General features: G+C 45.3%; 1 protein-coding gene and 1 long non-coding RNA gene across 9 annotated transcripts in view; one reads left to right on the top strand and one right to left on the bottom strand.

Annotated features, from left to right (window-relative positions):
- DUSP16 (dual specificity phosphatase 16) overlaps positions 1-16,837 on the top strand; it is an 80,456-nt gene extending 63,619 nt beyond the window's left edge. For all 8 annotated transcript variants that reach the window (XM_032855021.1, XM_032855019.1, XM_032855016.1 and 5 more), the window contains 3 exons: positions 5,717-5,876; positions 10,933-11,056; positions 13,093-16,837. In XM_032855021.1, the coding sequence (XP_032710912.1) occupies positions 5,717-5,876; positions 10,933-11,056; positions 13,093-14,266 (1,458 nt within the window). In that variant the 3' untranslated portion in view covers positions 14,267-16,837. The remainder of the gene's footprint in view (positions 1-5,716; positions 5,877-10,932; positions 11,057-13,092) is intronic.
- LOC116866224 lies at positions 15,629-19,102 on the bottom strand. Its single transcript, XR_004382359.1, has 3 exons — positions 18,990-19,102; positions 17,831-17,978; positions 15,629-16,157 (listed from the first exon to the last, which is right to left on the bottom strand). It is a non-coding gene; the product is annotated as an uncharacterized LOC116866224 (long non-coding RNA).
- Between the last annotated feature and the right edge of the window lie 2,524 nt (positions 19,103-21,626).

Genomic DNA, 21,626 nt, shown 5'->3' with positions numbered 1-21,626 from the left:
GAGGTCGAGATTCGGGCTGGGTGCTGGTTGTTGGTAATGACCGAGACCAGACCGGGTCTCAGTGAGTGGTCAAGGTGAGAAGTTCAAAGAACTGAGAGGCCAAGGTATCAGAAGGATCGTTCAAGGGCAGGAAAGATTATTTTGTCAGTAGAAGGCACGTGTTAGCCGACTTAGCACAAAGTTGAGCTAAATATTAAACAGCATAACAAGTGCCCACTGGAAGCTTACAGACTGTGATGTTAATTATGGGACAGAGTAACATTCAGTTGTGTATGTTTTATACACATACTAAAAATGGAATGAATTTCATAAATACCTCTTTATAACACAGTAAGAAGTCATTGACTTTCATCTGTAATAAAAGCGATTATTATTCTGTAAAACAGCCCATTCTTCATAATTATAGTTCCATCCCGGTTCCACTGACATTGACTAAGATGCCCTCTCAGCCACGTGTATGTACATTTGTAAAAATAATCAGGAGAGCAGGTTACTAGTGTGTATAGCTGCCTGAAACTCAGGGCCTCAGAGATCCAGCGCCATCGCAGCCGAGAGCCCCAGCTGGTGCCACCCTATGGAGGGCAGAAGGCGCTTGACCTAGGACCAGCTGCTTCTCCCCCAGGAACCACGTGCTTCCGGGGGGGGGGCACTGTGTGTGTTCTCGGACCTGTTTAGGCCAGTGGCCTTGTTATTATCATTGTGCACAGTAATTAAAATATTACGTACATTGAAATATGAATGAGGGAAGGAAGAGAGATGTTTTTCTATGACCTAAGGTAAATGTTTTGGGAAGATTCAGGAAAAACAGATTTGCTTTATATTTTTTCTGTCTAAACTAGGGCAGAAGGCAACTGTAAAATACCCAGGGGTCATACTCCAGGATTTTGTACTGATGTTGTTCTGTAAGTTTTTGCTCTTCTTCAAAGAAATGGAAACTCTAAGTAGTAGAAGCATTTGGTTGTGATTTGCTTAAGAACGCCAATCAGCCAACTCCTACCAAAAAACAAGCAAACAAACAAAAACGTGGTTCTGCACCAGAAATTAGTGAATTCACGTATTTATTTGTTTTAAATGAAAATGAAATGTTTCAAGTGTAATGTATCATTTTTAATGATTTCTTCTTCTTTTTTTCTAACTTTTTCACTGATGTATACCTGCCAATCCAGATTATGTATTGTATTTAATTTAGCAGCCAAATCATATTTAAATTTTACATGGTAACATTTTAGGATTTTTTTTGTTTGCCTCTTTGATTTTAAAATTGGCCATGTTTAATTTATCAAGTCCTATTCTATAACTGATAATTGATTTAGGTTGATTTTTTTTGCAGTACAATGTTTATAAATCAAGTTATATTTATCATTGAGATCATTTCCTTTTTTCTCACTTCGTGTTTATTTTAACATCACTGAGTTTTAATACATTAATGTCTGATTCCCCTTTCCCTCTTTTGCCAGTTGTTTAAAGTAAAACTGCTGGGGCACTGGACAGGCTCAGAAGAGCATGGGACTCTTGATCTCAGGGTCATGAGCTCAAGCCCCACATTGGGCATAGACATTACTGCCCCCACCCCAAAACCTTAAAAAAAAAAAAAAAAAGCATTACTTAAATGCATCTATTATGGTATATTGTTTTATAAGTGAAAAATACTTTTTTGAATTACAACAGCTTTGTGAGCTTGGATTATCTAAGGATGTCCTTTTCATGAACCCCTAGAGTCAAGGGGTTCCTGCGCTGGGGGTGTGGCAGCTGTGAGCTGCCTGGCACACCGGCAGCTCGTCCTCACTGCGCAGCGGTAGATGCTGGTGTCAACGTGGCCCCGGAGGCCAGCACCATGATGCCTGGGGCTGCAGCGGCCAGGACAGTAAGGGAAAGCAGATGGTGACAGAAACACCTTCTCGTGTGCCCTGAGTCCCTCAGAAAGCCTTCTCACAGAAGCTTACAGCCAGAGTTGTGCCCTTTAACTTTCTAATTTATTAGTGATAGTTGAAAAGGGCATAAAGAATGAAGTTAAACTTTATTTTGCTTCATTTAGTTAGAAAGAACGTGTGTATGTAGGCTAGTTACCTTGTTGCTCCATCCAACTTGTATGTGAGCATGGCGACTCAGGAAGGATTCTGGAGACAAATGTGTACTTGGATATGAATCTTGACTCTAGATCACTTGCTATCTGTGTGACTTGGCAAACATGCAGCCTTTCCAAACCTCAGTTTCCCCATTTTTAAAGTGAGGATAATAATAGTACCCACGGCAGAGGTGGTTGTGAGGATGAAGTGAGACTATCTGTGTATTTGTTAAGTTTTTAGTTCCAGCATCCTTAACATGCAGCATTCTGTTACTTCCAGCTGTGTGCTGTAGTGACTCAGCACCTCCCTTTGTTTGTCACTGGGCTCATCGAGAACCAGTGCACTCCTTTATCCCCATCACCAATTTCCCTCATCCCCCACTCACTCCCCTCTGGTAACCACAGGGTATGCTCTGGAGTTAAGAGTTTGTTTCTTGCTTTGTCTCTTTTTCTTCCCTTGTTTGTTTTGTAGATTCCACATAGAAGTTGAAATCATATGGCATTTACCTTTCTTTGACTTATATCATTTAGTGTTATGTGCTAAGCTAGCTCCATCCATGTCATTGCAAATGGCAAGATTTCATTCTTTTTTATGGCCAAATAGTATATTTGTGTGTGTGTGTGTGTGTGTGTGTGTGTGTGTGTGTGACATCTTCTTTATGCTTTCATCTATCCATGGACACTTGGGCTACTTCCATAATTTGGCTATTGTAAATAATGCTGCTATAACATAGGATGCATGTATGCCTTTGAACTAGTGTGCTTGTATTATTTGGGTAAATACCTAGTATTGCCATTACTGGATCATAGTTCTAGTTTTAACTTTGTGAGGAGACTCCATACTGTTTTCCAGAATGGCTGCCCCAGTTAGCATTCTTACCAGCAGTGTCGAGGGCTCCCCCTTCTCCACATCCTCAAGAGATTGTCTATTTAAATGTTCAGCACAGTACTTGGAAATAGTAGGGATTCATTAACTGTTAAATATTATTCTGGTAGATATTTTATTAATATGTATTATGTACCATAATATTAATAAGCCTCTAGCAAAAGTGCTCAACAAATATTTTTTGATTGAATTTAGGTTCAGTGGCCATTTCTATAAACTGAAGGTTATGAAGCTACTTGTCAAAAGCATACATTGTTAGACTCTTTCTATGGGGGAAATCAAATTTGACAGTCACTATAGATTTGTAACATGTTTTGTCCATAGGGAGAACTACCTGTTATCTTCTGAAACTTCTAGGTCTTCATTACTGAATTGGGTAGAAAGTGACGTTACTATCTCCTTTCACTTTTAGTAAGTCTGTAGTCCTGTTGGTGGATAGGAGAAGGACCTATAAAATGATTCATTTAATGACCATTGGCAAGAAAGGCTTGAAAGGTTCCTTAACTCCAGAGGGACCCATTGCCATTTTACATGGGAGATACTGCAGTTGATCAAGTGGCAGTAATCTCAGCATGGAAAAACAAATGTGACCTTTGCTACATGTACAAAAGTTGAAAAGTTGTAGTAAACACCATTAAGATCTTCACAACCTGATTGTGAACCTACCAGAAGCACATGAAAGCAGGGTCAGTCGGTCACTCCAGGAAACTCACCTGGTTCCCAAAACTATTTCTTGACATTATCGTCTCACAGTTGAGAGAGGGTTGCATACATGGCTTGGATTTATTGAGTCTACCTTTGTGTAAATATACTTATTATGCCTAATGTGGTAAATGAAGAGGTTTAGGGAATTGGCATATTTCAGGAGAGAAAATAGGAAGAAAATGACCAACTGTCTTTCAGGTAGTTGGAAAACATTTGTAGAGGAGGTACCATTCCAAGAAATGACCAGAGTTGCTTAAAAGAGAATTATTTCAGGCATAGAACATTTTGAACTACAGGAAGTGGAGTGGTGGGGGCTTGCCTGGGAAATAGTGGACAGGGTGTTGGTTGAGCAAACATGTATTGAGTGCCACTGTGTACCTGGTTGCTGAAGGTAGGAAAACAAGTGCGAGTCAGTCCCAGATCTCACTACCTCATTCCTTGCTAGGAGAGGCCAGCATTAGCTGCTCAGAACAGCAGTGGACTCTGAGCAAAGCGTTTTGGAAGGGCAGAGAGTGCAATGGTGAGTTATGCGTCAGTGGAAGGAGTGCACAGTAAGGTTAACTTCATCAAAGTCAGAAAAGTGGATGAGAGTGACCAGGAAGAGGAGCAGGGCCTCCAAAGCACAGGAGTGGCGTGAACGGCAGCATGGAAGGGTGGGTGCACATGTGACATTGGGGGATTGGACTGGAGCAGGCAGTGACATGGTGACATTGAAGTGTGGGCAAAGCACTTAGCCCATGTTTGATTATAAGAAAGATTACTCTGGTTTTTGCTCATGGCTTAGAGATGAAACACCACAAACTTCCAAGAGCTCCCTGGTGGCTCATTTGTTGTTGGGACTGCCTGCTGGCCAAGGAGCAGCAGGGAACAGAGAGGAGAAGACAAATGGGAGGTGGATACCAAAAGGATCTGGCAACCATTTGGATGGGGGTCGTGAAGGAAAACAGATGACTTGATCATATTTTCTAGCTCAGGTGTCTGGGTAGATGGTATTACCATAAACCAGCTTCTGGTGACAGAGAGGAAATGGGACTTTGGGGCCCAGAGAGATAATGTGTTAGGTTTCTGACATTTTGAGTTTGAAGGGCCTGAGGAACATGCAAACGGAGATACCCAGGAGGTAGTTGGAAAGACGGGTTGGAAATTAAAGAGAATGTATATTTAAAAGTCATCAACATGTAGAGCTGATAATTAAAGCAATGGCAATAGATTCAGTCTTTAAAGAGAATATTCGGAGCGACAAGACTGCCTAGGACTTTATCTTTCAGAACAACCAGCATGTTCCATTTGGGAAGAAAATGTTCTTGTTGTGTATATCTATACTCTGTAAAGTCATAGTAAACTGTCCTGGTTTTATTTTGTATTCTTCCACTTCTTTCTCAGTAATGAAGATAAAATAGTTGATTATATTAATGATGTGTGATCTTCAAGCATATTGTTTTAAAGATTTACTTATTTGAGAGAGAGAGAGATGGAGTGCGTGTGCACGCAAGAGAATTGGGGGACAGGCAGAGGGAGAGAATCTCAAGCAGACTCCCTGATGATCGTGGACCCCAACACCAGGCTCGATCTCATGACCCACAAGATCATGACTTCAGCTGAAACCAAGTGTCAGACGCTCAGTCTCTAAGCCAGCCAGGCATCCCTTTAAACATGCTATTTTAAACAGCCTTTCTTTGCCCTTAAAAACAATTCTGCTTTAAACTAAAGTTGCTAGGGCGCCTGGGTGGCTCAGTGGGTTGAGCGGCTGCCTTCAGCTCAGGTCATGATCCCGGACTTCCAGGATCGAGTCCCACATCGGGCTCCCAGCTCCTTGGGGAGTCTGCTTCTCCCTCTGACCTTCTCTTCTCTCATGCTCTCTCTCACTCATTCTCTCTCAAATAAATAAAATCTTTAAAAAAAATAAAGTCGCTAAATGTCACTGTGCTAGGTTTTTGGATTTCACTGATTGAATTAACGCTGATTTCGAGGAAACCAGTAATTCCTATCATTAAAGTTCACTCTTCCAAAATGATTGCCGCTGGTGTGTTGATCACTTTAATTGCTGTCTCCCTCCACAGGAGCTGATGCAACAGAATGGGATTAGTTACGTGTTAAATGCCAGCAATACCTGTCCTAAGCCCGACTTTATCCCTGAGTCTCATTTCCTGCGAGTGCCTGTGAATGACAGCTTTTGTGAGAAAATTTTGCCGTGGTTGGACAAATCAGTAGATTTCATTGGTAAGTAGCTCCAGTAGTATTATAAGTCCTCTGGGTTATGTATAGTCTCATATACAGGTATACCCCTTCCTTCCCTTTTTTGTCTTTAGAGGAAAGGAGCCTATTTCAGAGATTCTGTAAGTCTAGGAACAACACATGCTGCTGCTTCTCTTACTCAGTGGCCAAGGTGACATGTGTGCCATGCTGTTGCTGAGGGACTGCCTTTTGATATTCTGGCTTCCTGAACACCACGAGGTTAATCCTGATGAGATCTGTGATTATGTTGGCAAGTGTTTGAAAATCAGTTAATTCTGATGAGATCTGTGATTATGTTGGCAAGTGTTTGAAAATCAGTTAAACTTCTGGGATTAAACTTCAGCCATTTTTTCAGATCCCATAAATGACTCTTGGAAGCTTTGGTGGCATTCCTTAAACTGGTTTCACCTCGCTGCTATGTTCTCCCCAGAGAAAAGTCAAATCCCGTGAAAACAAATCCCATCTTTATGTCACGAGACTTGTAAGCCTCCGTCCAAGTGCCAATAATTTCAAGTAGTAGGGGATCTAAAAAAACTCCCTGATCTCGTCCTGTGCTGTGTTCTGCTTGCGGGCCTGTCAGTCCTGGTGCTTGGTGACATTTTGGTGCCTCACGATCAGGTCTGGTCTGGGAAACTGGTGATGTGTATTTGAAATGCAGTTTTAGTGACGAGTGGCTCAACAGGGGAGATCCACTGTTTGCTCTCGACAAGCACGAGGAGCCCCTTTGCTCTTGATGTTCCATGTGAGAAGTTCGTGATGTTTTCTTCCTCTAGTCACATAAGCTTGAGCACTCCGAATTAAATACTCTGAATTTGTTACTGTAATTAAGAAAAGAACTGGTTCCCTTTAAAATCTGAAATTATGTACATTAAGCCCCTCAACTATACCTTTCATCTGAGAGAGGAATTTCTAGATAATGCTTTTGGAACTTTGAGTAATTCCAAAACAGTTCTCCTTTTTTTTTTTTTCCCCCTTCAAGATTCCAGATTGCCAAGTTTTCATCTTTAACTAGGATGCAGTCTTTGAAACTTCAGAAGATAAATGGCTTAGATAATTCACTTTATAATATTCACAAATAAAACTCCCAAATGAATGAGCCCCACCGCTGTATTTCTAGGATGTATTCATATATCCTTGTTTTTGCTTATTTAGAAGGTAACACTTAAAGTTAATGTTCCTATTGATTGTCATGTCAATCCAGAGACATTTGGCTCTAATCTCAGCTAAAAGTGCAGTTTCAGGACCTTGGGGTCATCCTGCCACTTAGTTCAGACAGAAGGAATTTACCATGTTCCAGCTTGGTTAAGCACACCCAAATACATATTCTAATTTATTAGAAATATCTGAAAATATTTATACTTCCCAGTATTTCACTTGCTCGGCCCTATTTACTAGGGCCATTGCTCCCCATGCCCCCAGCCCGGTAATTCAGTGTGAACCCTTTAGCCCGGCGCATGGTCACCGTGGTTGCTGGCCTCCACCGTGCTCTCTGCCGTGGCCAGTCCTGGCAGGTGCACGGTGGGAAAACTGCCCCCTTACCAGGGCTGAGTGACTTACAGGCTTGTGGGGGTTTTGTCTGTTTATTATTGAGGTAAATTTCAACTCAAGAGTTCATGGAGTTTTGTCTTTATTTTTAGTTCCCATGGCAGCAGTGAGCTGGGGTTGCCTGGGACTGTGGGACATTTTCGAGGTGCCCGGTCCTGGCTGGCTGCGCCTCCGGCGCTCTCCCTCCTCACCCTGCCCTCGGCGCCCCGCGTCCTGAGTTTGCACGTGGGCCCTACAGGGAGGTGACTCAGGGCATGTACTTTGGAGCCAAATTGTATTTGGATCCTGCCTTCCTTGGTTACTAGTTAAGTGATTGGTGTAAGCTTCTCAGCTTCCTGATCTCGAAATGGAAGGTAGTGTATGTACTTAGAGGGGAGTTGTGACGATTAAAGTAAGTAACAGACGGAGAATATCCTGTCCTCATAACTGGTCTTACTAAATAGCAGTTTTACAAATGATCCTCTGAGAAGTTCTTTCAGTTTTTTTTCTTAGAGCTGTCCTCTGTAAGCGCAATGATTGCTTCTTTATTTTTAGCCTTTACAAGTCTCATCTTCACTGGCTCCCCTTTACCCATTTGTTATTCTCTCTGCCCTTTTTTGACCTCGATTTTTATTCCTGAGCTGCTGTAGCGACAGCCTGCTTTTCTTCTTTCCAGTTGTCACCATCCGTGCTTTTGCTGCCCCCTGTTCAGCAACCTTCAGTCCTTAGCCTGACATTCCCCGCCCTCCAGCCCCTACTCCCCACCTTTGAAACCTTCTTTCTAGCAACCCCCTGCTCCGCCCACCCCGCCCCATGGCGCATGTGCAGCGGCCCTGGTGGACTGTTGGCTGAGTGTCCGATTGGGTCCTCCTGCATGGCCGCCCAGCACACCTTTCCCTTCTCTCTGCCAGCTCCCTGTGTGTGTGACTTCCTTTGCTTTAACACTCCCTTTAGGACTCATTTCTGTCAAGAGCCGAACCCCAATCCAGTGTAATATCTTCATTTAGAATTTTTTTTTGAGATTTATGTATTTATTAGAGCATGCACATGCACAGGGTGGGGAGGGGTACAGCAAAGGGAGAGAGAGAATCCCAAGCAGACTCCCCGCTGAGCCCATGGGGCTTGAATGCATGACCCTGAGATGACGACCTGAGCTGAAATCAAGAGTCAGATGCTTAACCGACTGAGCCACATAGGTACCCCTCAGTTAGATTTCTAAAATACATCCTCAGAAGTGTTGTGATTGTAAAAGCAAAGTACAATGCAGAATATTTGAAAAACAGAGAAAAGGAAACCTATAACCTCAACATCCTAACACATCTGTTATTTTATTTCCTTCCAACTCTTTTCACATTTTCTATAAAGATTGCTTTTTAAGGTATGTATGAGTCAGCTAGCCAGTATTTACTGGGTGCATAATATATGTCCAGTGTGAAGCCCTCTGAGGTAATTAGAAGCAAGATCCTTCTAGGGCCTTATAGTCTTGTTTTGAGATAACTGTTTTAAATAATTGAGAGAATATTGTCAACATTTAAAAAAAAAATTGAGGAGCGCTTAGGTGGCTCAGTCGTTAAGCATCTGACTCTTGATTTCGGCTCAGGTCATGATCTCAGGGTCATGAGATCGGGCCCCATGTCAGGCTCCACGCTGAGCATGGAGCCTGCTTAGGATTCTGTCTCTCTCCCTCCCCTACCCCTCACCTCCCCTCCAGCTCTCCACCTCCCTACTTCTCCACTTGAGTGCACACAAACTTTCTAACTAGCTAAATAAATAAAATTTAAAAAATTAAAATCAGCCTACTTCCAATAAGAGTTTAAAGCAGCTTACAGCATGAGATTAGGATAAAAAAACACATTACACACACTACACATTAAAATAGGATCAAAGGGCAAGAACCAAGTAATATGGAGCTAGAAAAGTACAATAAAATCTGAATTACAGTTCCCTATTGAAATTGAGTGAAAGACTCAGCTTTGAGCTTCTTAGCAGCCTAGGCAAAAGTGGAACTACTAAGATTAGTACAGGCTGAGGACTGTGTAGTTGAGACAAGGGAGAGAACAGTAGAGGCCCAGGAAGGCATGGGACTTGATGTACATGGGTTTATATATTATCATGTTGTATAGTACATATTTCCTTGTCTCAAGAATTTATATTCATTTGTTACTGTTTCATTATGTTCGATTTCACTATCTAGAGAAAAGCTGATTATTCATATACTATCCAAAAGTCCTATGTGTTTTGTACAACATGAATAATCACATACATTAGGAGTCTGTAATGTCTATAACAGAAGTGGGGAGACTGGAGAGGCCTTATATTACTATTTAGCTGCCAGAGCAGAGTCCCAGGAGATCTGTGAATTACAAGAATTTTGACAGAAGGCTTGGTAACTTTTGGTGGTGTCAGCTAACACAAGAGCGAAAAGGGGAGAATCGAGCTTCACGGCTGCGGCTCATAGGTAAACGCGCATGTCATTGTTCCGAAGTGAGGCAGTCCTAGTGCTGGCTGACATGTTAGCAGGTTCCAGGCAGCCTGGGCAACTTGATTTACTCCCACAGGAAGCTTCTGAAGCCCCTCAACAGGGAGAGATGGCAGCACCGTTGGGCTGAATGTTCTTGGTTCTAAGTGTCCAAAAGTCCCACCTACCCTGTTGTAGGGAACAGACATGATGCAGTCAGGAACTCCTGGATATCCAGGAAAGGTTCAGGTTCTCTTGGTCCTCGTTAAAGGGAAAACCTGATTCATAGCACACACATGGTTTTCTTCTTAAATTCAGCAAATAAAGTTGAGCCACTTTTTGACATACAGAAAAGTCTAAACTATAGGAAGATAGGTTCTATGAGTCAGGATTTTAAAAGTACCCTGACCTGGCATCTTTTTGCATTCTGATGCGATATGGTAATAGTCCTCTCCCTCCCCACCCTCCTGATTTTTAAAATTAGTAATGTATATCACATATGTTTGAAATGAGAAAATATTTTTAAAATTTTCATACCTCTTATATGTAGCAAAACATACTGAAATACAATGTTATATGTCAGTTATATCTCAAAACTGAAAATCCTGTCTCAAAACTGTAAAAAAGTGTAGTGTCTCTTACCTAACTAGAAAGAAGTTAGAGTGTCAGACAACATGGTAAAGTTATTTTCTTTACGCTTCTCTGCATTCTGAAATTTTCCACGCTAAAGAAGTAGCGTCATCATAATGTAGGATGTATAGCCAGGGAAAGTTATTAAAATAAAAATAATGTAAAAAACCCATTGGGAAAGGTACCGAGTAAGAGGCGAGCTTGAGTTAGGGGACTCAGTGCTTACTAACACATCTGGCCCTTTGCTGTCCTGTATGTAAATGGTGAAGTGATCTTCCTTTTATCTCCCTAAGAAACTATTGAAAGGAACAATATGTAAGTAGATGAGATTTACTCGGAGTTATTGGATGAAAGGAAGTAACTGGCAGCAAGATCTCACCCTTGACCATCGTTGTTCTTAGTGACCCTTTTTAAATTTGACTCCTGCAGAGAAAGCCAAGGCCTCCAATGGGCGCGTCCTGGTGCACTGCTTAGCCGGCATCTCCCGCTCGGCCACCATCGCCATCGCCTACATCATGAAGAGGATGGACATGTCCTTAGATGAAGCTTACAGGTGAGGGCCAGAACGCATCTTGTGCGACAGGCTTTTCATCTGACCTGAAGTGTGAAGGGAGAGGAGGGCGTGTAACCAAATTAAAGCAAATCAGGACTATTTTAGTTACATGCCGTACAGGTGACTGGATTTTTAAATGGTTTTTCAAAGACCAGAGAAGAATGCACTTGTATAAGTTAGCATGAATTCCACCCAAACTCGTGTTGGGTTCATCTTCAGCTACTTTCTAATTTTCAGGAACAATAAATCTAAACAGAACACCATCCCGTTAAGTGAGTTTATATCTTTTCCTAACTGGGGAAGTATATCTGAGGAAAAAAAGCTCAGCAGATTACCCGTTACAGAATTCCTCCTCCTGCTTCAAGCTTTGTGCCTCCATCACTGTGAGGAAAAAGCCCGAGAGCAAGTAATTGTCAAAATACGTTTACCGAGTCCAATGTCCTACATTCTAGAGTTGCCCAGAGTCTGCATTTTGACTGGATCGCTCTCTCCACCCTTGGGCCAAGTGGAGGGCAGGCCAATGGCAAGCGCGCACAGGACCAGGGTTTGTGCCCTGGGTGAATGGGCGGCCCCTGCGCACTTAGCGGGTAGAGGTGGGAGTTTCCATGGGATGGAGAGCCAATACCTACGGGTGCAGGAAGCAGGCCTGTTGTAACAATTGGACTTTTTTCTCACATTGGAAGATCTAGAAAGAAATGGGCTGCCCGAGCAGCTTCTCATTCGAGGAGTGAGCCTGGAGGAGAAGGGTCCTTCCTTGGTCTCCATCAGTTCCCTCGTCCCCCAGTCAGGCTGTTCTCCCCACAGGGCTTCTGGCACCATTTCGGAAGCAGAAGGAAAGGCACTCTTCTGTCACGTTACCACGTCTTATTACGAGGACCCTACGTTTATATTTGTTACGGTGGGGCCAGTTGTTTCTGACCTCAGTTTGCTTTAGGTTACTTGATTTCCAAGGAGTTTGTGATTTTCCTCTATCTGTGTTCAAGTACAAATCCTCACTGTGGTTTCACTCCTGCGGTCTTTGGCAGGCTGTCTGTGAAGGTCAGTAGTCAATGAATTCGTCTAATAGTCTGTTTCCACTATTAAAAATAAAAGCTATTTATTACTAGTTTTTACCCCTTGATGATTTTGTTTTTTAAAGATTTTATTTATTTATTTGACAGAGAACACAAGTAGGCAGAGAGGCAGGCAGAGAGAGAGAGGAAAGCAAGGCTCCCTGCTGAGCAGAGAGCCCGATGCGATGCGGGGCTGGATCCCAGGACCCTGGGATCATGACCTGAGCCAAAGGCAGAGGCTTTAACCCACTGAGCCACCCAGTTGCCCCTTGATGATTCTTTTTAACACAGTGGTTATAAAAATGGACCCAGACATTAGGCCTGGTTTTGAATCCCAGCTGTGTGATTCTGGGCAAGTCACTTAAGGACTTTGTGTCCCTATCTGATGGGGTAAAATACCCCCCTGACATGGGTAGTTTTGGGGACTGAATGAGATAATACTCTGTCTAATGCAGTAGCCCAGTGCTTAGCACACAGAGCCACCTGAGAGCTGATGACTCCGTCATGCTGGAGACAGAAGGAATTTGAGTGTGTGCTTTGATGCTCTGGTCACCTGATAACCGCTTTTCTTATCATTCATTAAAACATGCAATGTCCTGAGGAAGTGATTGTGGGGACTTTGAGAAGGCACGATAGAGGGAAAGCTGGAGAGTGGCTCTCAGTCTGTACTTGTGACAGCGGCACCAGCGCTGGGGTTGGGGCGGGGGTGGTTAGGACAGAATCTTTGCTTGTCGGTTGCATTGGAAACTGTGGGTCCTTGAAAATAAGAAGGCTGAAACTAGAGCTTTGGGAGCTTGGGCCCTGTCTTTCTAGCATGCTCCAGGGACATGTATGTCTCCCTGAACTTTCATACCAGTCATCTTCCCATAGGTATCTTGGAGGTTCTAATAATTCCCTTTTACTTAATATTCTATTTTCTAGCTATTTTAAAGATAAAGTACAGCTGCAAAATTTACGATTTTTGTGCCTTTGCTCTCTTCACAGATTTGTGAAAGAAAAAAGACCTACTATATCTCCAAACTTCAATTTTCTGGGCCAGCTCCTGGACTATGAGAAGAAGATCAAGAACCAGATGGGTGCATCAGGGCCAAAGAGCAAACTCAAGCTGCTGCACCTGGAGAAGCCCCATGAAGCCGTCCCTGCGGGCTCCGAGGGTGCACAGAAGCGAGAGCTGGGCCTCAGCCCACCCTGTGCCAACTGCGCCCCCTCTGAGGTGGCGGGGCAGCGGCCCGCACATCCCGCCGGCGCACCCGGCCTGCAGCCCTCGCTGCTGGAGGACGGCCCCCTGGTGCAGGCGCTCGGCAGCCTCCACCTGCCCTCGGGCAAGCGAGAGGACAGCAGTAAGCTCAAGCGCTCCTTCTCTCTGGACATCAAATCCCTCTCGTACTCAGCCAGTGTGGCGGCGTCCTTGCACGGCTTCCCGTCCTCAGAAGAGGCTCTGGAATACTACAAGCCTTCCGCGAGTCTGGAGGGGGCCACCAAGCTCTGCCAGTTCTCTCCGGTGGAGGAAGTGTCGGAGCAGACCCCCGAGAGCAGCCCGGACAAGGAGGAAGCCAGCCTCCCCGAGAAGCCTCAGCCGGCCAGGCCCCCCGAGGGCCCGGGGAAGCGGCTGCACACGGGAAGAACCAGCGCCGGGGGCGCCGCCCCGCGGCCCCTCTTCTCCCCGCTGCAGCGGAGTGGGAGCGTGGAGGACAACCGCCCCGCCAGCTTCCTCTTCGGCCTGTCCGCCAGCCAGCAGCACCTCGCCAAGTCCGCCGCGGGCCTGGGCCTCAAGGGCTGGCACTCGGACATCTTGGCTCCCCACACCTCCGCCCCTTCCCTGACCGGCAGCTGGTATTTCGGCCCGGAGCCCCCTCGCTTCTGCTCGGCCTCAGCCGTCTATGGGGGCGGCGGCTACTCGGCCTACAGCTGCAGCCAGCTGCCCACCTGCGGCGACCCGCTCTACTCCGTGCGCCGGCGGCAGAAGCCCAGCGACAGGGCCGACTCCCGGCGGAGCTGGCACGAGGAGAGCCCGTTTGAAAAGCAGCTGAAGCGCAGAAGCTGCCAGATGGAATTCGGCGAGAGCATCATGTCGGAGAACAGGTCGCGGGAAGAACTGGGCAAAGTGGGCAGCCAGTCCAGCTTTTCGGGCAGCATGGAAATCATTGAGGTCTCCTGAGAAGGAAGACCCTGCGGGCTTCTATGGATAGTACTTTCTTGTTCACAAAAATATTCCCTGTAAATCTGAAATATATATATGTACATACATATATATTTTTGGAAAATGGAGCTATGGTGTAAAAGCAAATGATGGATCAACACAGCTGCTCTCTCAGCGTCTGCACTTGAGAGCAGCTGCTCTTTCTCAACAAGAGTGGATGGGCAGATGCTAGATGTCCTCCCCGCCGGATGAGAAATTGTACGCAGCGCATTGCACATCCTCTTGTTCCTACTGAGTCCAGTTTGGGTGGTGGAGGATGACATGCCCTCCCATGTTCATGTTGTGCTACAAGAGCTCTCGAGTGCTAGCCCCTGTCCGGCCCCCTCTGTAGTGCACCTTAGCGCTGAGACTGAGCCAGCTCGTGGGTTGGGCGGGTAGACCCCATCAGGGACAGAACCTCACCGTAAACGCAAGAGAAACGAGCCCATCCAAAGTGGACTCGCACACCCAAGCTCACGTGGCAGCCGAGTGCCGCGAGCCTCATTCTGCTGCACACACCATTAGGGGCCTTGCCAAGGTCGACTTCAGAGCAAACCCAGTACCTCAGACTGAAAGTCGGGGCTTTTACCACTACCGAGTCCGGTAGCCTGTCTTCTAGGCGTTGTGAATAGGTAGGTAGCTAGTCACACTTCGCAGGCCAATTCAGACTGTCTCTGCACAAATTTCCAGTTGGGCCTGGATGGTGGTAGTTAATTTTTTCTTCTCGGCTTGACGAAGAGAAGGGGAACCGTCTAGGATTCAATTGAACAGCCAGGGACCTGGCCTTGTAATGATTTAAGGTAGGTCGGGAGGCTACACAAGTCTTCCTCCCTCCATGTGAATCAAAGAATTGTTCCAAATGGGGTTGTTAATCCTTTAAATAAAGATGAACTTGGTTGAAGCCAGATGTGAATTTATTTGGGTTGGTAGAACAGCAGCACCTTCAAGTTCTCAGCCAAAGTAGATTTTTTTCCATTTCGGTTTCTTTGCACAGATAGGTTTTTTAAAAAAACCTAACAGGTAGATTTTTACAGGAAACTATCACGAGGGAGAAAATCTCTGGAAAGATTAAAGAATTAAAATTGCTAAGGAGAGCCAGGAAACTCCTTTTTCTCAATGGTTTTGTTCCCCTGAGCCTGTGTTGAAGGAGGTAGTTCTGTAATTTCCTCACACTTTCCGATTTACTAATAGGGCTGAGAGGCTAGTTCAATGAGGAGGGTTCTGAATAAAACAGTATAGGAAGGTGAGGGGAAGGTGGCTGGCTTCTGTGAGTGGAGTGGGAAGCCACAGCCAAGCTATTCTCAGAAAGTATCTCCGGCCTTTTTTTTTTTTTTTTTTTTAGTAGAAAGGACATATCAAAATGGAGCAGGACCAAGGTGGTCTCTCAGTCTTTGACCTACAATCACTGTATAGACTCAATCCTGGCAGCTGAAAATAGAGGAGTTAATTGGAGCGAGTACACAAGTGATTAGTACATACCTGCTTTTAAACTTCCCGGCTTGAGTCTTGTCAGCTACAGTATGGTCCTCTTTTGAAGCCTTAATTCACGTCAGCAGCTTTTCTTTTGGGGGGGGGGGATGGGGGTGTTGTCATTTTTCTTTACTGTAAGTGTAGCTAGTTGCTGACTCATATCTCAGGTTTTTCTGTGTTTGAGAAATGGATAGTCCTTCGACTAGGATGTGACTTCATGTTTCCTATGATGACTGCTGAAACCAGCACAGAATGAATGATGTGATTCAGAACGGACTTGCTCATGATGATTCCAAGCAGTGCATAACAGAACCGCTCGCTTGTGCACGGGTAACGTGCTGTGATCCGGGTATAAAATGAAGGCGGGAAGAGAGGACACTGCATAGGGAGCTCAGTGTTCCTGTATGGAAAAAGTTCTGTTAAATGATGTTAGTTTTTCCACATACATTTAAATCTGGGGTGTAATCAGACATTCTCAAGGAGTAATTTTTGAGGTGTTCTGTATACACCAAGCGTGGAAGAGCTCACTTGTTCTCCAGAGTCTGGTCATAACTGTGGAACATTTTTAAGAAATGAAAGCAAGAGCTCCAGTGTTAAGTCTGTCCCAGGAGGGTTGTGGGGGAGACTTCCATCGTTCAGGGTTTCTCCGGGCCATGGTCCCCTTCTTTCCCGTGACTGTGAGGTAGTCCTGCCCTACAGCCTTCGGTCTCGACTGCGTATGTCAGATACACAGTTCTCTGGCCGGAGACTGCGGGGCCCCGGGGCGAGCCCTGCCCCTGCCCCTGCGTGGGGAGGCTGGCTGCTCTCTGCCGTAGGGGCTCGTAGGGCACGCCCTGGAGTGTGCCAGCAGGATACTGAACCGTGATTTCTAAAGAGCAAAACTAGATTGTGTGTGAGAAAGGCTGGACTGTGGTTGACATTTGTAAAGTGAGGTGGAAAGACTGTATAAATGTTTAATATGAATATAGTGTTCTTTTGGAGTAAGATGCTGTTGAATGGTTAAATTGTGCATTTCTCATTTTGATGTTCATGTATGTTAATATGAAATAAAATCAAAACTGGTACCTGTTTATACATAAATGAGAAAAGAACCTCTCCTTGCAGCTTTTGGTGGGAAGAACAATATCGAAGTTGCAGAAGGAGGCAGTGGTGGGACCTGTCCCGCTGTTCCCACAGCAAAGGGGACTTAGCTCAAAATAAAGTGGTGAGGGCACCAGATACAGTACGTGTGCCGTCCTTCCCACGAAACACCAGCTCCTTGGCTGACGGTTCCACGCTGGCCTTCGTTCTTCAATGCCTGTACCAATGCACACTACAGTGGGGAGCCCTAGACACTTGGTAAATATTTGCGACTGACTGAACCGAGAATAAGTATAGGGAAGACGACCAGATGCACATTCATGGCACATTCTAACTGTATATGTAAATGGTTTTATAATTCTTTTAGGAAAAATGGGGAATAGTCATTAAAGATCTGTTCTCCATCCTTGCCATGTACATCTTCAGGACCCCTCTGCTTATAAAGGACACTGCACAGGACAATTTAGGAGACTAGTAGCTTAGTCTCATCAAAGGAATAAAGCATTTTACTACCTCCATAAATATGCTTCATAATAAAGCATATTACCTTGGAATAAGAATCACAGGTGATGTCACTTAAGTTGGTTGGGACAGGCTTCTGAGATGAAGTTAAATTTAAGAAAATTTAAAAGCAAGAGGGATGCTACTGGGTGAGCCAAGACTAAGAACGGCCTTGGCCTGGACCTGGCAAAGAACCAGAGGCAGATACAGGACAGAAGAGCAAAGGGAGTGGGAGCACGTCCGCCTCCAGAGAGGAAGGCAGCGTGTGCGAGCAGGTGTTCAGGGAGAGGCTTCAAATGAGAAGGTGCAGATCTTGGGAGCTCCTGAAGGCCAAGCCTCTTATGACTTAAGCGCACAGATCTGGGGACCTCTTAGAGGCCAATAAGAACAGGCTAGTAGGGGAGGATTGGTATGAGTTTGACAAGGAATATCAGACCAGGGCTCAGGCTAAGGGGAGACAAGATAGAGATGGCAAGGCAAGGGTGTACATACCGGGACTAGTTGACAGAAACTTTTCACGTCAAAGCCGTCACTGCCATTTTTAATACCATCTGGTTTTGTTTTCTGACACCATGTAGAATCGTTTTAGATCTAGTAACATTTGTACAGGTGCTTTTCTCTGAACATTACTGTCCTGTATCTATAAATGAAAGAGGGAAGTGAGTTATTTCTAGCATTCTGTGGGGCCCATGCCTCCTTGTACAGCGTAATTATATTCAGTTTTATCTTCAAAGTCTTGCAAAATCAACTGGAAAATTACCTCACTGTCTTGGAAAATGTTTACACGTCAGTCCCGTTGTTGCAGTTTATATGCACAGGCAACAAAGTGGGTTTATGTAAAAACCAGTTTCACCCCTTTAGTTCTAGCTCAGTCAAGTCCGTGGAAACAATGTACCACGGGAAATGCGGGCTGTGACCTCGAGGGAACAGTGTCCCAGGCAAAGAGGGTAGCTTGCAGAGGGTGAGTTCAGCTGTGCTCTGGGTTCTCTCTGCTAGAGGGAATTCCGACACTTTCAAAGGCTGAAATTAAGGCACTTGGTTCACCAAAGCTTTGAGCGTGAATCCTGCTCACTATATCATAAAAATAAAAGGTCGCAGGAGGAAGATACCTTAACTGGTGAAGAGAACAGAGTCCCTAGTAAATTCCATCAGGCCTCATAGTGGCACGGATGACCCTGCCCAAGACCCTGACAGGAATGGACACACATCAGCACACCACAGGAGCTACTGGTAGACTAGGAAGCAACTGGGTTTAGTTGCCAACAATTTTGATTTTTTTGGTTTAAGGCATGTGAATAAGGAAGTTATCGGGTCACCCTTCCCCTCTGGAGTTGGGCCATTTGAATGGAAGCGACACCCCTTGTGTGTGTGCAAGAAATTCAGTGCTGCTTACCACACGTTAGTGAACGCAGTGACCTGGGGGCTGCTGTGCAGTTCTTAACTGAGGAAGCAAAGGGCAGGGGAAAGAAGAGCAAATTCTTTCTCTTGGCACGAAGAACAATTTACACCTATGACATCCCCCAGGAAGAATGGTCACTTCACTCTACCCTTCGATCTTTAATAGCAACATTTTAAGTAGTTTCCTACTGAGTACTATATATCTGGGTTTAGCTGAGGTACAAACAAATTGGGAAGACCAAATTTCACTGACCCTAGACTATTAATCAAGGCTTGCTCCCAGCTTCCATTCCTGAAGATTCCTGATTTTGCCTTGGGACTTGCTAAGGGAACGGCAACAGCTGAGTCAGTTCTACAAATCCACAGAAGCAGGGGCCCCAGGTCAGTCCCCCAGCACCGTTCGTGTATGTAACCTTGGAAACTGCATGTTTGGGACCCCCGTAACGTACCCTCCTTATAGGTCGGTGGGAAAAGTGAAGGAGATTGCAACAAACAAAAAGCCCGCCTTGTTCCTTGAGTGCACTTCTGCATCTCGGGGTATGGAATCCTTATCATACATTTCATCCAGTGCTGACCCTACAGAGATATAAATTCTGTTCCTAAGGACAGAACTTTAAGGGCAACAAAGACGTGACATCTGTCAAATTATATAGGTTCTCATGAGATCTACACTCTCACACGCTATAAACTGGCATGCACACACGACACGGGGTGAAGGCCAGCTCCTACCAACTTCCACTACAATGAGTCAAACAAGGACACTGCAGTTTATAGGGGCATGTTTGACAGTGTTCATACATACAGAGGCAGAGGTCGATAGATTAGCAAAACAGATGCTCAAAAGAAAGGAATCACTGGATCTTTTCTAATAAAAAGAAGGAAACAAGCTCTGTTGGGAGCTCAGAATGTGAAGTCACTTCCAAAACACAGGGCCACTGCTCAGAGACAACAGGTAAAGATGTGGCTAGAGTGTCAGTCACAGAAGTGGAATCCTGGAGCTGGAAGGGGCCCGAGAGCCTGTCCAGCCCGGCTCACACTGCAAGGAAGTGGAAACAGGCTCAGGGAAATGAAGGTATCTGCCAAAGGTCAAGCTGGACACTAGGAGTGTCCAGAATCAGGAGCAGGGGTGTTGAAGGACTCACCTTGCGCACTTCATTACGGGTGCTGCTAAGCGAGCCCCAGTCGAGCGGTTTCTGGTACAGGTGAAGTCACCGGGCAGGCGGTTGGGAAAGAAGGTGGCAGTGTGATCTGAGACAGCCAGGACAGCTGCAGCCTGCGAGCAACCGGCTGGAACTGGCATCCGCCTCTCGCCAGGACCCACACCAGTTTCCCCTCTTCTTGAAGCCTCATCCTCCTGCAAATGACTTAACAGGAGAAGCTCAATTCATACCTGGCCCGTGATTTGGAAGAACTGAAGGCGGAGTTCTGTGGGAGCTGGAGTGGCCATGAGCCTGGCTGCTGGGCCCAGCACAGGGCAGCAGTCCTTGAACCGGAGCCTGAGATGCAGTGGGGGCCTGACGTCGGCGACCTCTGGCGAGGGAGCAGGGCTGCTGCTTTCTGTCCACTTCCAAATTTCATGCAGTGGCTCCCGTGGCCAACCCTAACCAGAAACAAACAGAGATTGTGGAAAACAGTTCAGCTCAGCCAAGTTGACAACACTGCAAAACCACCCCACACAGCATAAACACTAGAATTCTCTAAAAAAAATACTGAATTTGCCTATTGTTCTTCTCTGCTTCTACCCAGTAATGAGGAGCCTCAGTACTTAGGACCCAAATGCAAGTTATTATCATTTTGTCTAACTTTTTAAAAAAAATTTTTCCCCCAGTAAGTTCTACTCCCTCTACACATGGGGCCTGAGCTCACAGTCCTCTGAGACCAGGAGTCGCATGCTGTACTGACCGGGCCAACCAGGCACCCCTGTCTAACTTCTTTATAAGAAGACTTGGGTTTTGAGGTGGGTGGCAAGCCGACTGGCTGGCTGAGAATATTCTCATGCCGTGGTCAGTCCACCCTCCTGCCACACTCTCACCATGAACTGTTGAAACACAGTGAGTGAGCTCCATCCTCAGGGGGCGTGGTCTGCGTCTCATTTTATTTGCTCTGTGCTTTAATTTATGAATTACACTAAGTGTGGTGATGGTAACAGCGCCTGACCCCCGAGCTGCTCTTACGGCTCTTCATCCTCAGAAAGCTGTAAGCATGCCCGTGTTCAGAGTGGGGATCTGCAATCTGTGCACTCCAGGAACTCAGAAAAACACAATGATGGTGATGGCTTAAAAAAGCCACTTCCTGCCAGTCTTGGCAAAGGGGAATAGAAGTATTCCTTGTATTCTTTTTTTGGAACTCAATTCCTGTTGGTTTGAAATTAAAGAAAGGAAAAAGCAGTAATAAGCATGGGTAGCACCTAATCTGGCTACAAGGGATATTAAAATATATTGTGAAATTATATTAAAACAGTATAGAAAAGTGAAGAACCACATGAAACGGGGCGGGGGGATGGGGAGAAAGATGAGTGGATGAGAACAGAGCCCAGAACTAGCTCTTCAATCACATGGAAATGTGGAACATAATAGAAGGGGTACTGTGCCTCAGCCGGGGGGAGGACACATTCACTAAATATCACCACCCTCCCCTCTGTGACATTTCCTAAAATAACCTTAGCTATTAATAGGTTTCTAAGAAACAAAACATCTTTCCAGATTTGTACCCTCGAATAAATTCCTCTAGAAATGGTTTAAGACCGAGTAAAATCCCGACCATCAAAAGGCATTAGAAACACAAACTTCCTTCACCAGTGAGGGCCAACAGAAGTTCAAGGGAGAGTTCCTCCCTCCCCAGCTCGTGGCTTCCGAGTCCCCCACAACTCCCTCACACCACTTTATCTCCT

This window comes from Lontra canadensis, unplaced genomic scaffold (genome assembly GCF_010015895.1).
Source record: "Lontra canadensis isolate GAN:19392208 unplaced genomic scaffold, GSC_riverotter_1.0 scaffold9, whole genome shotgun sequence".
NCBI classification, from domain to species: Eukaryota; Metazoa; Chordata; class Mammalia; order Carnivora; family Mustelidae; genus Lontra; species Lontra canadensis.
Note: the sequence above shows the minus strand (reverse complement) of the source record. Positions and strands in the feature narration are given on the sequence as shown.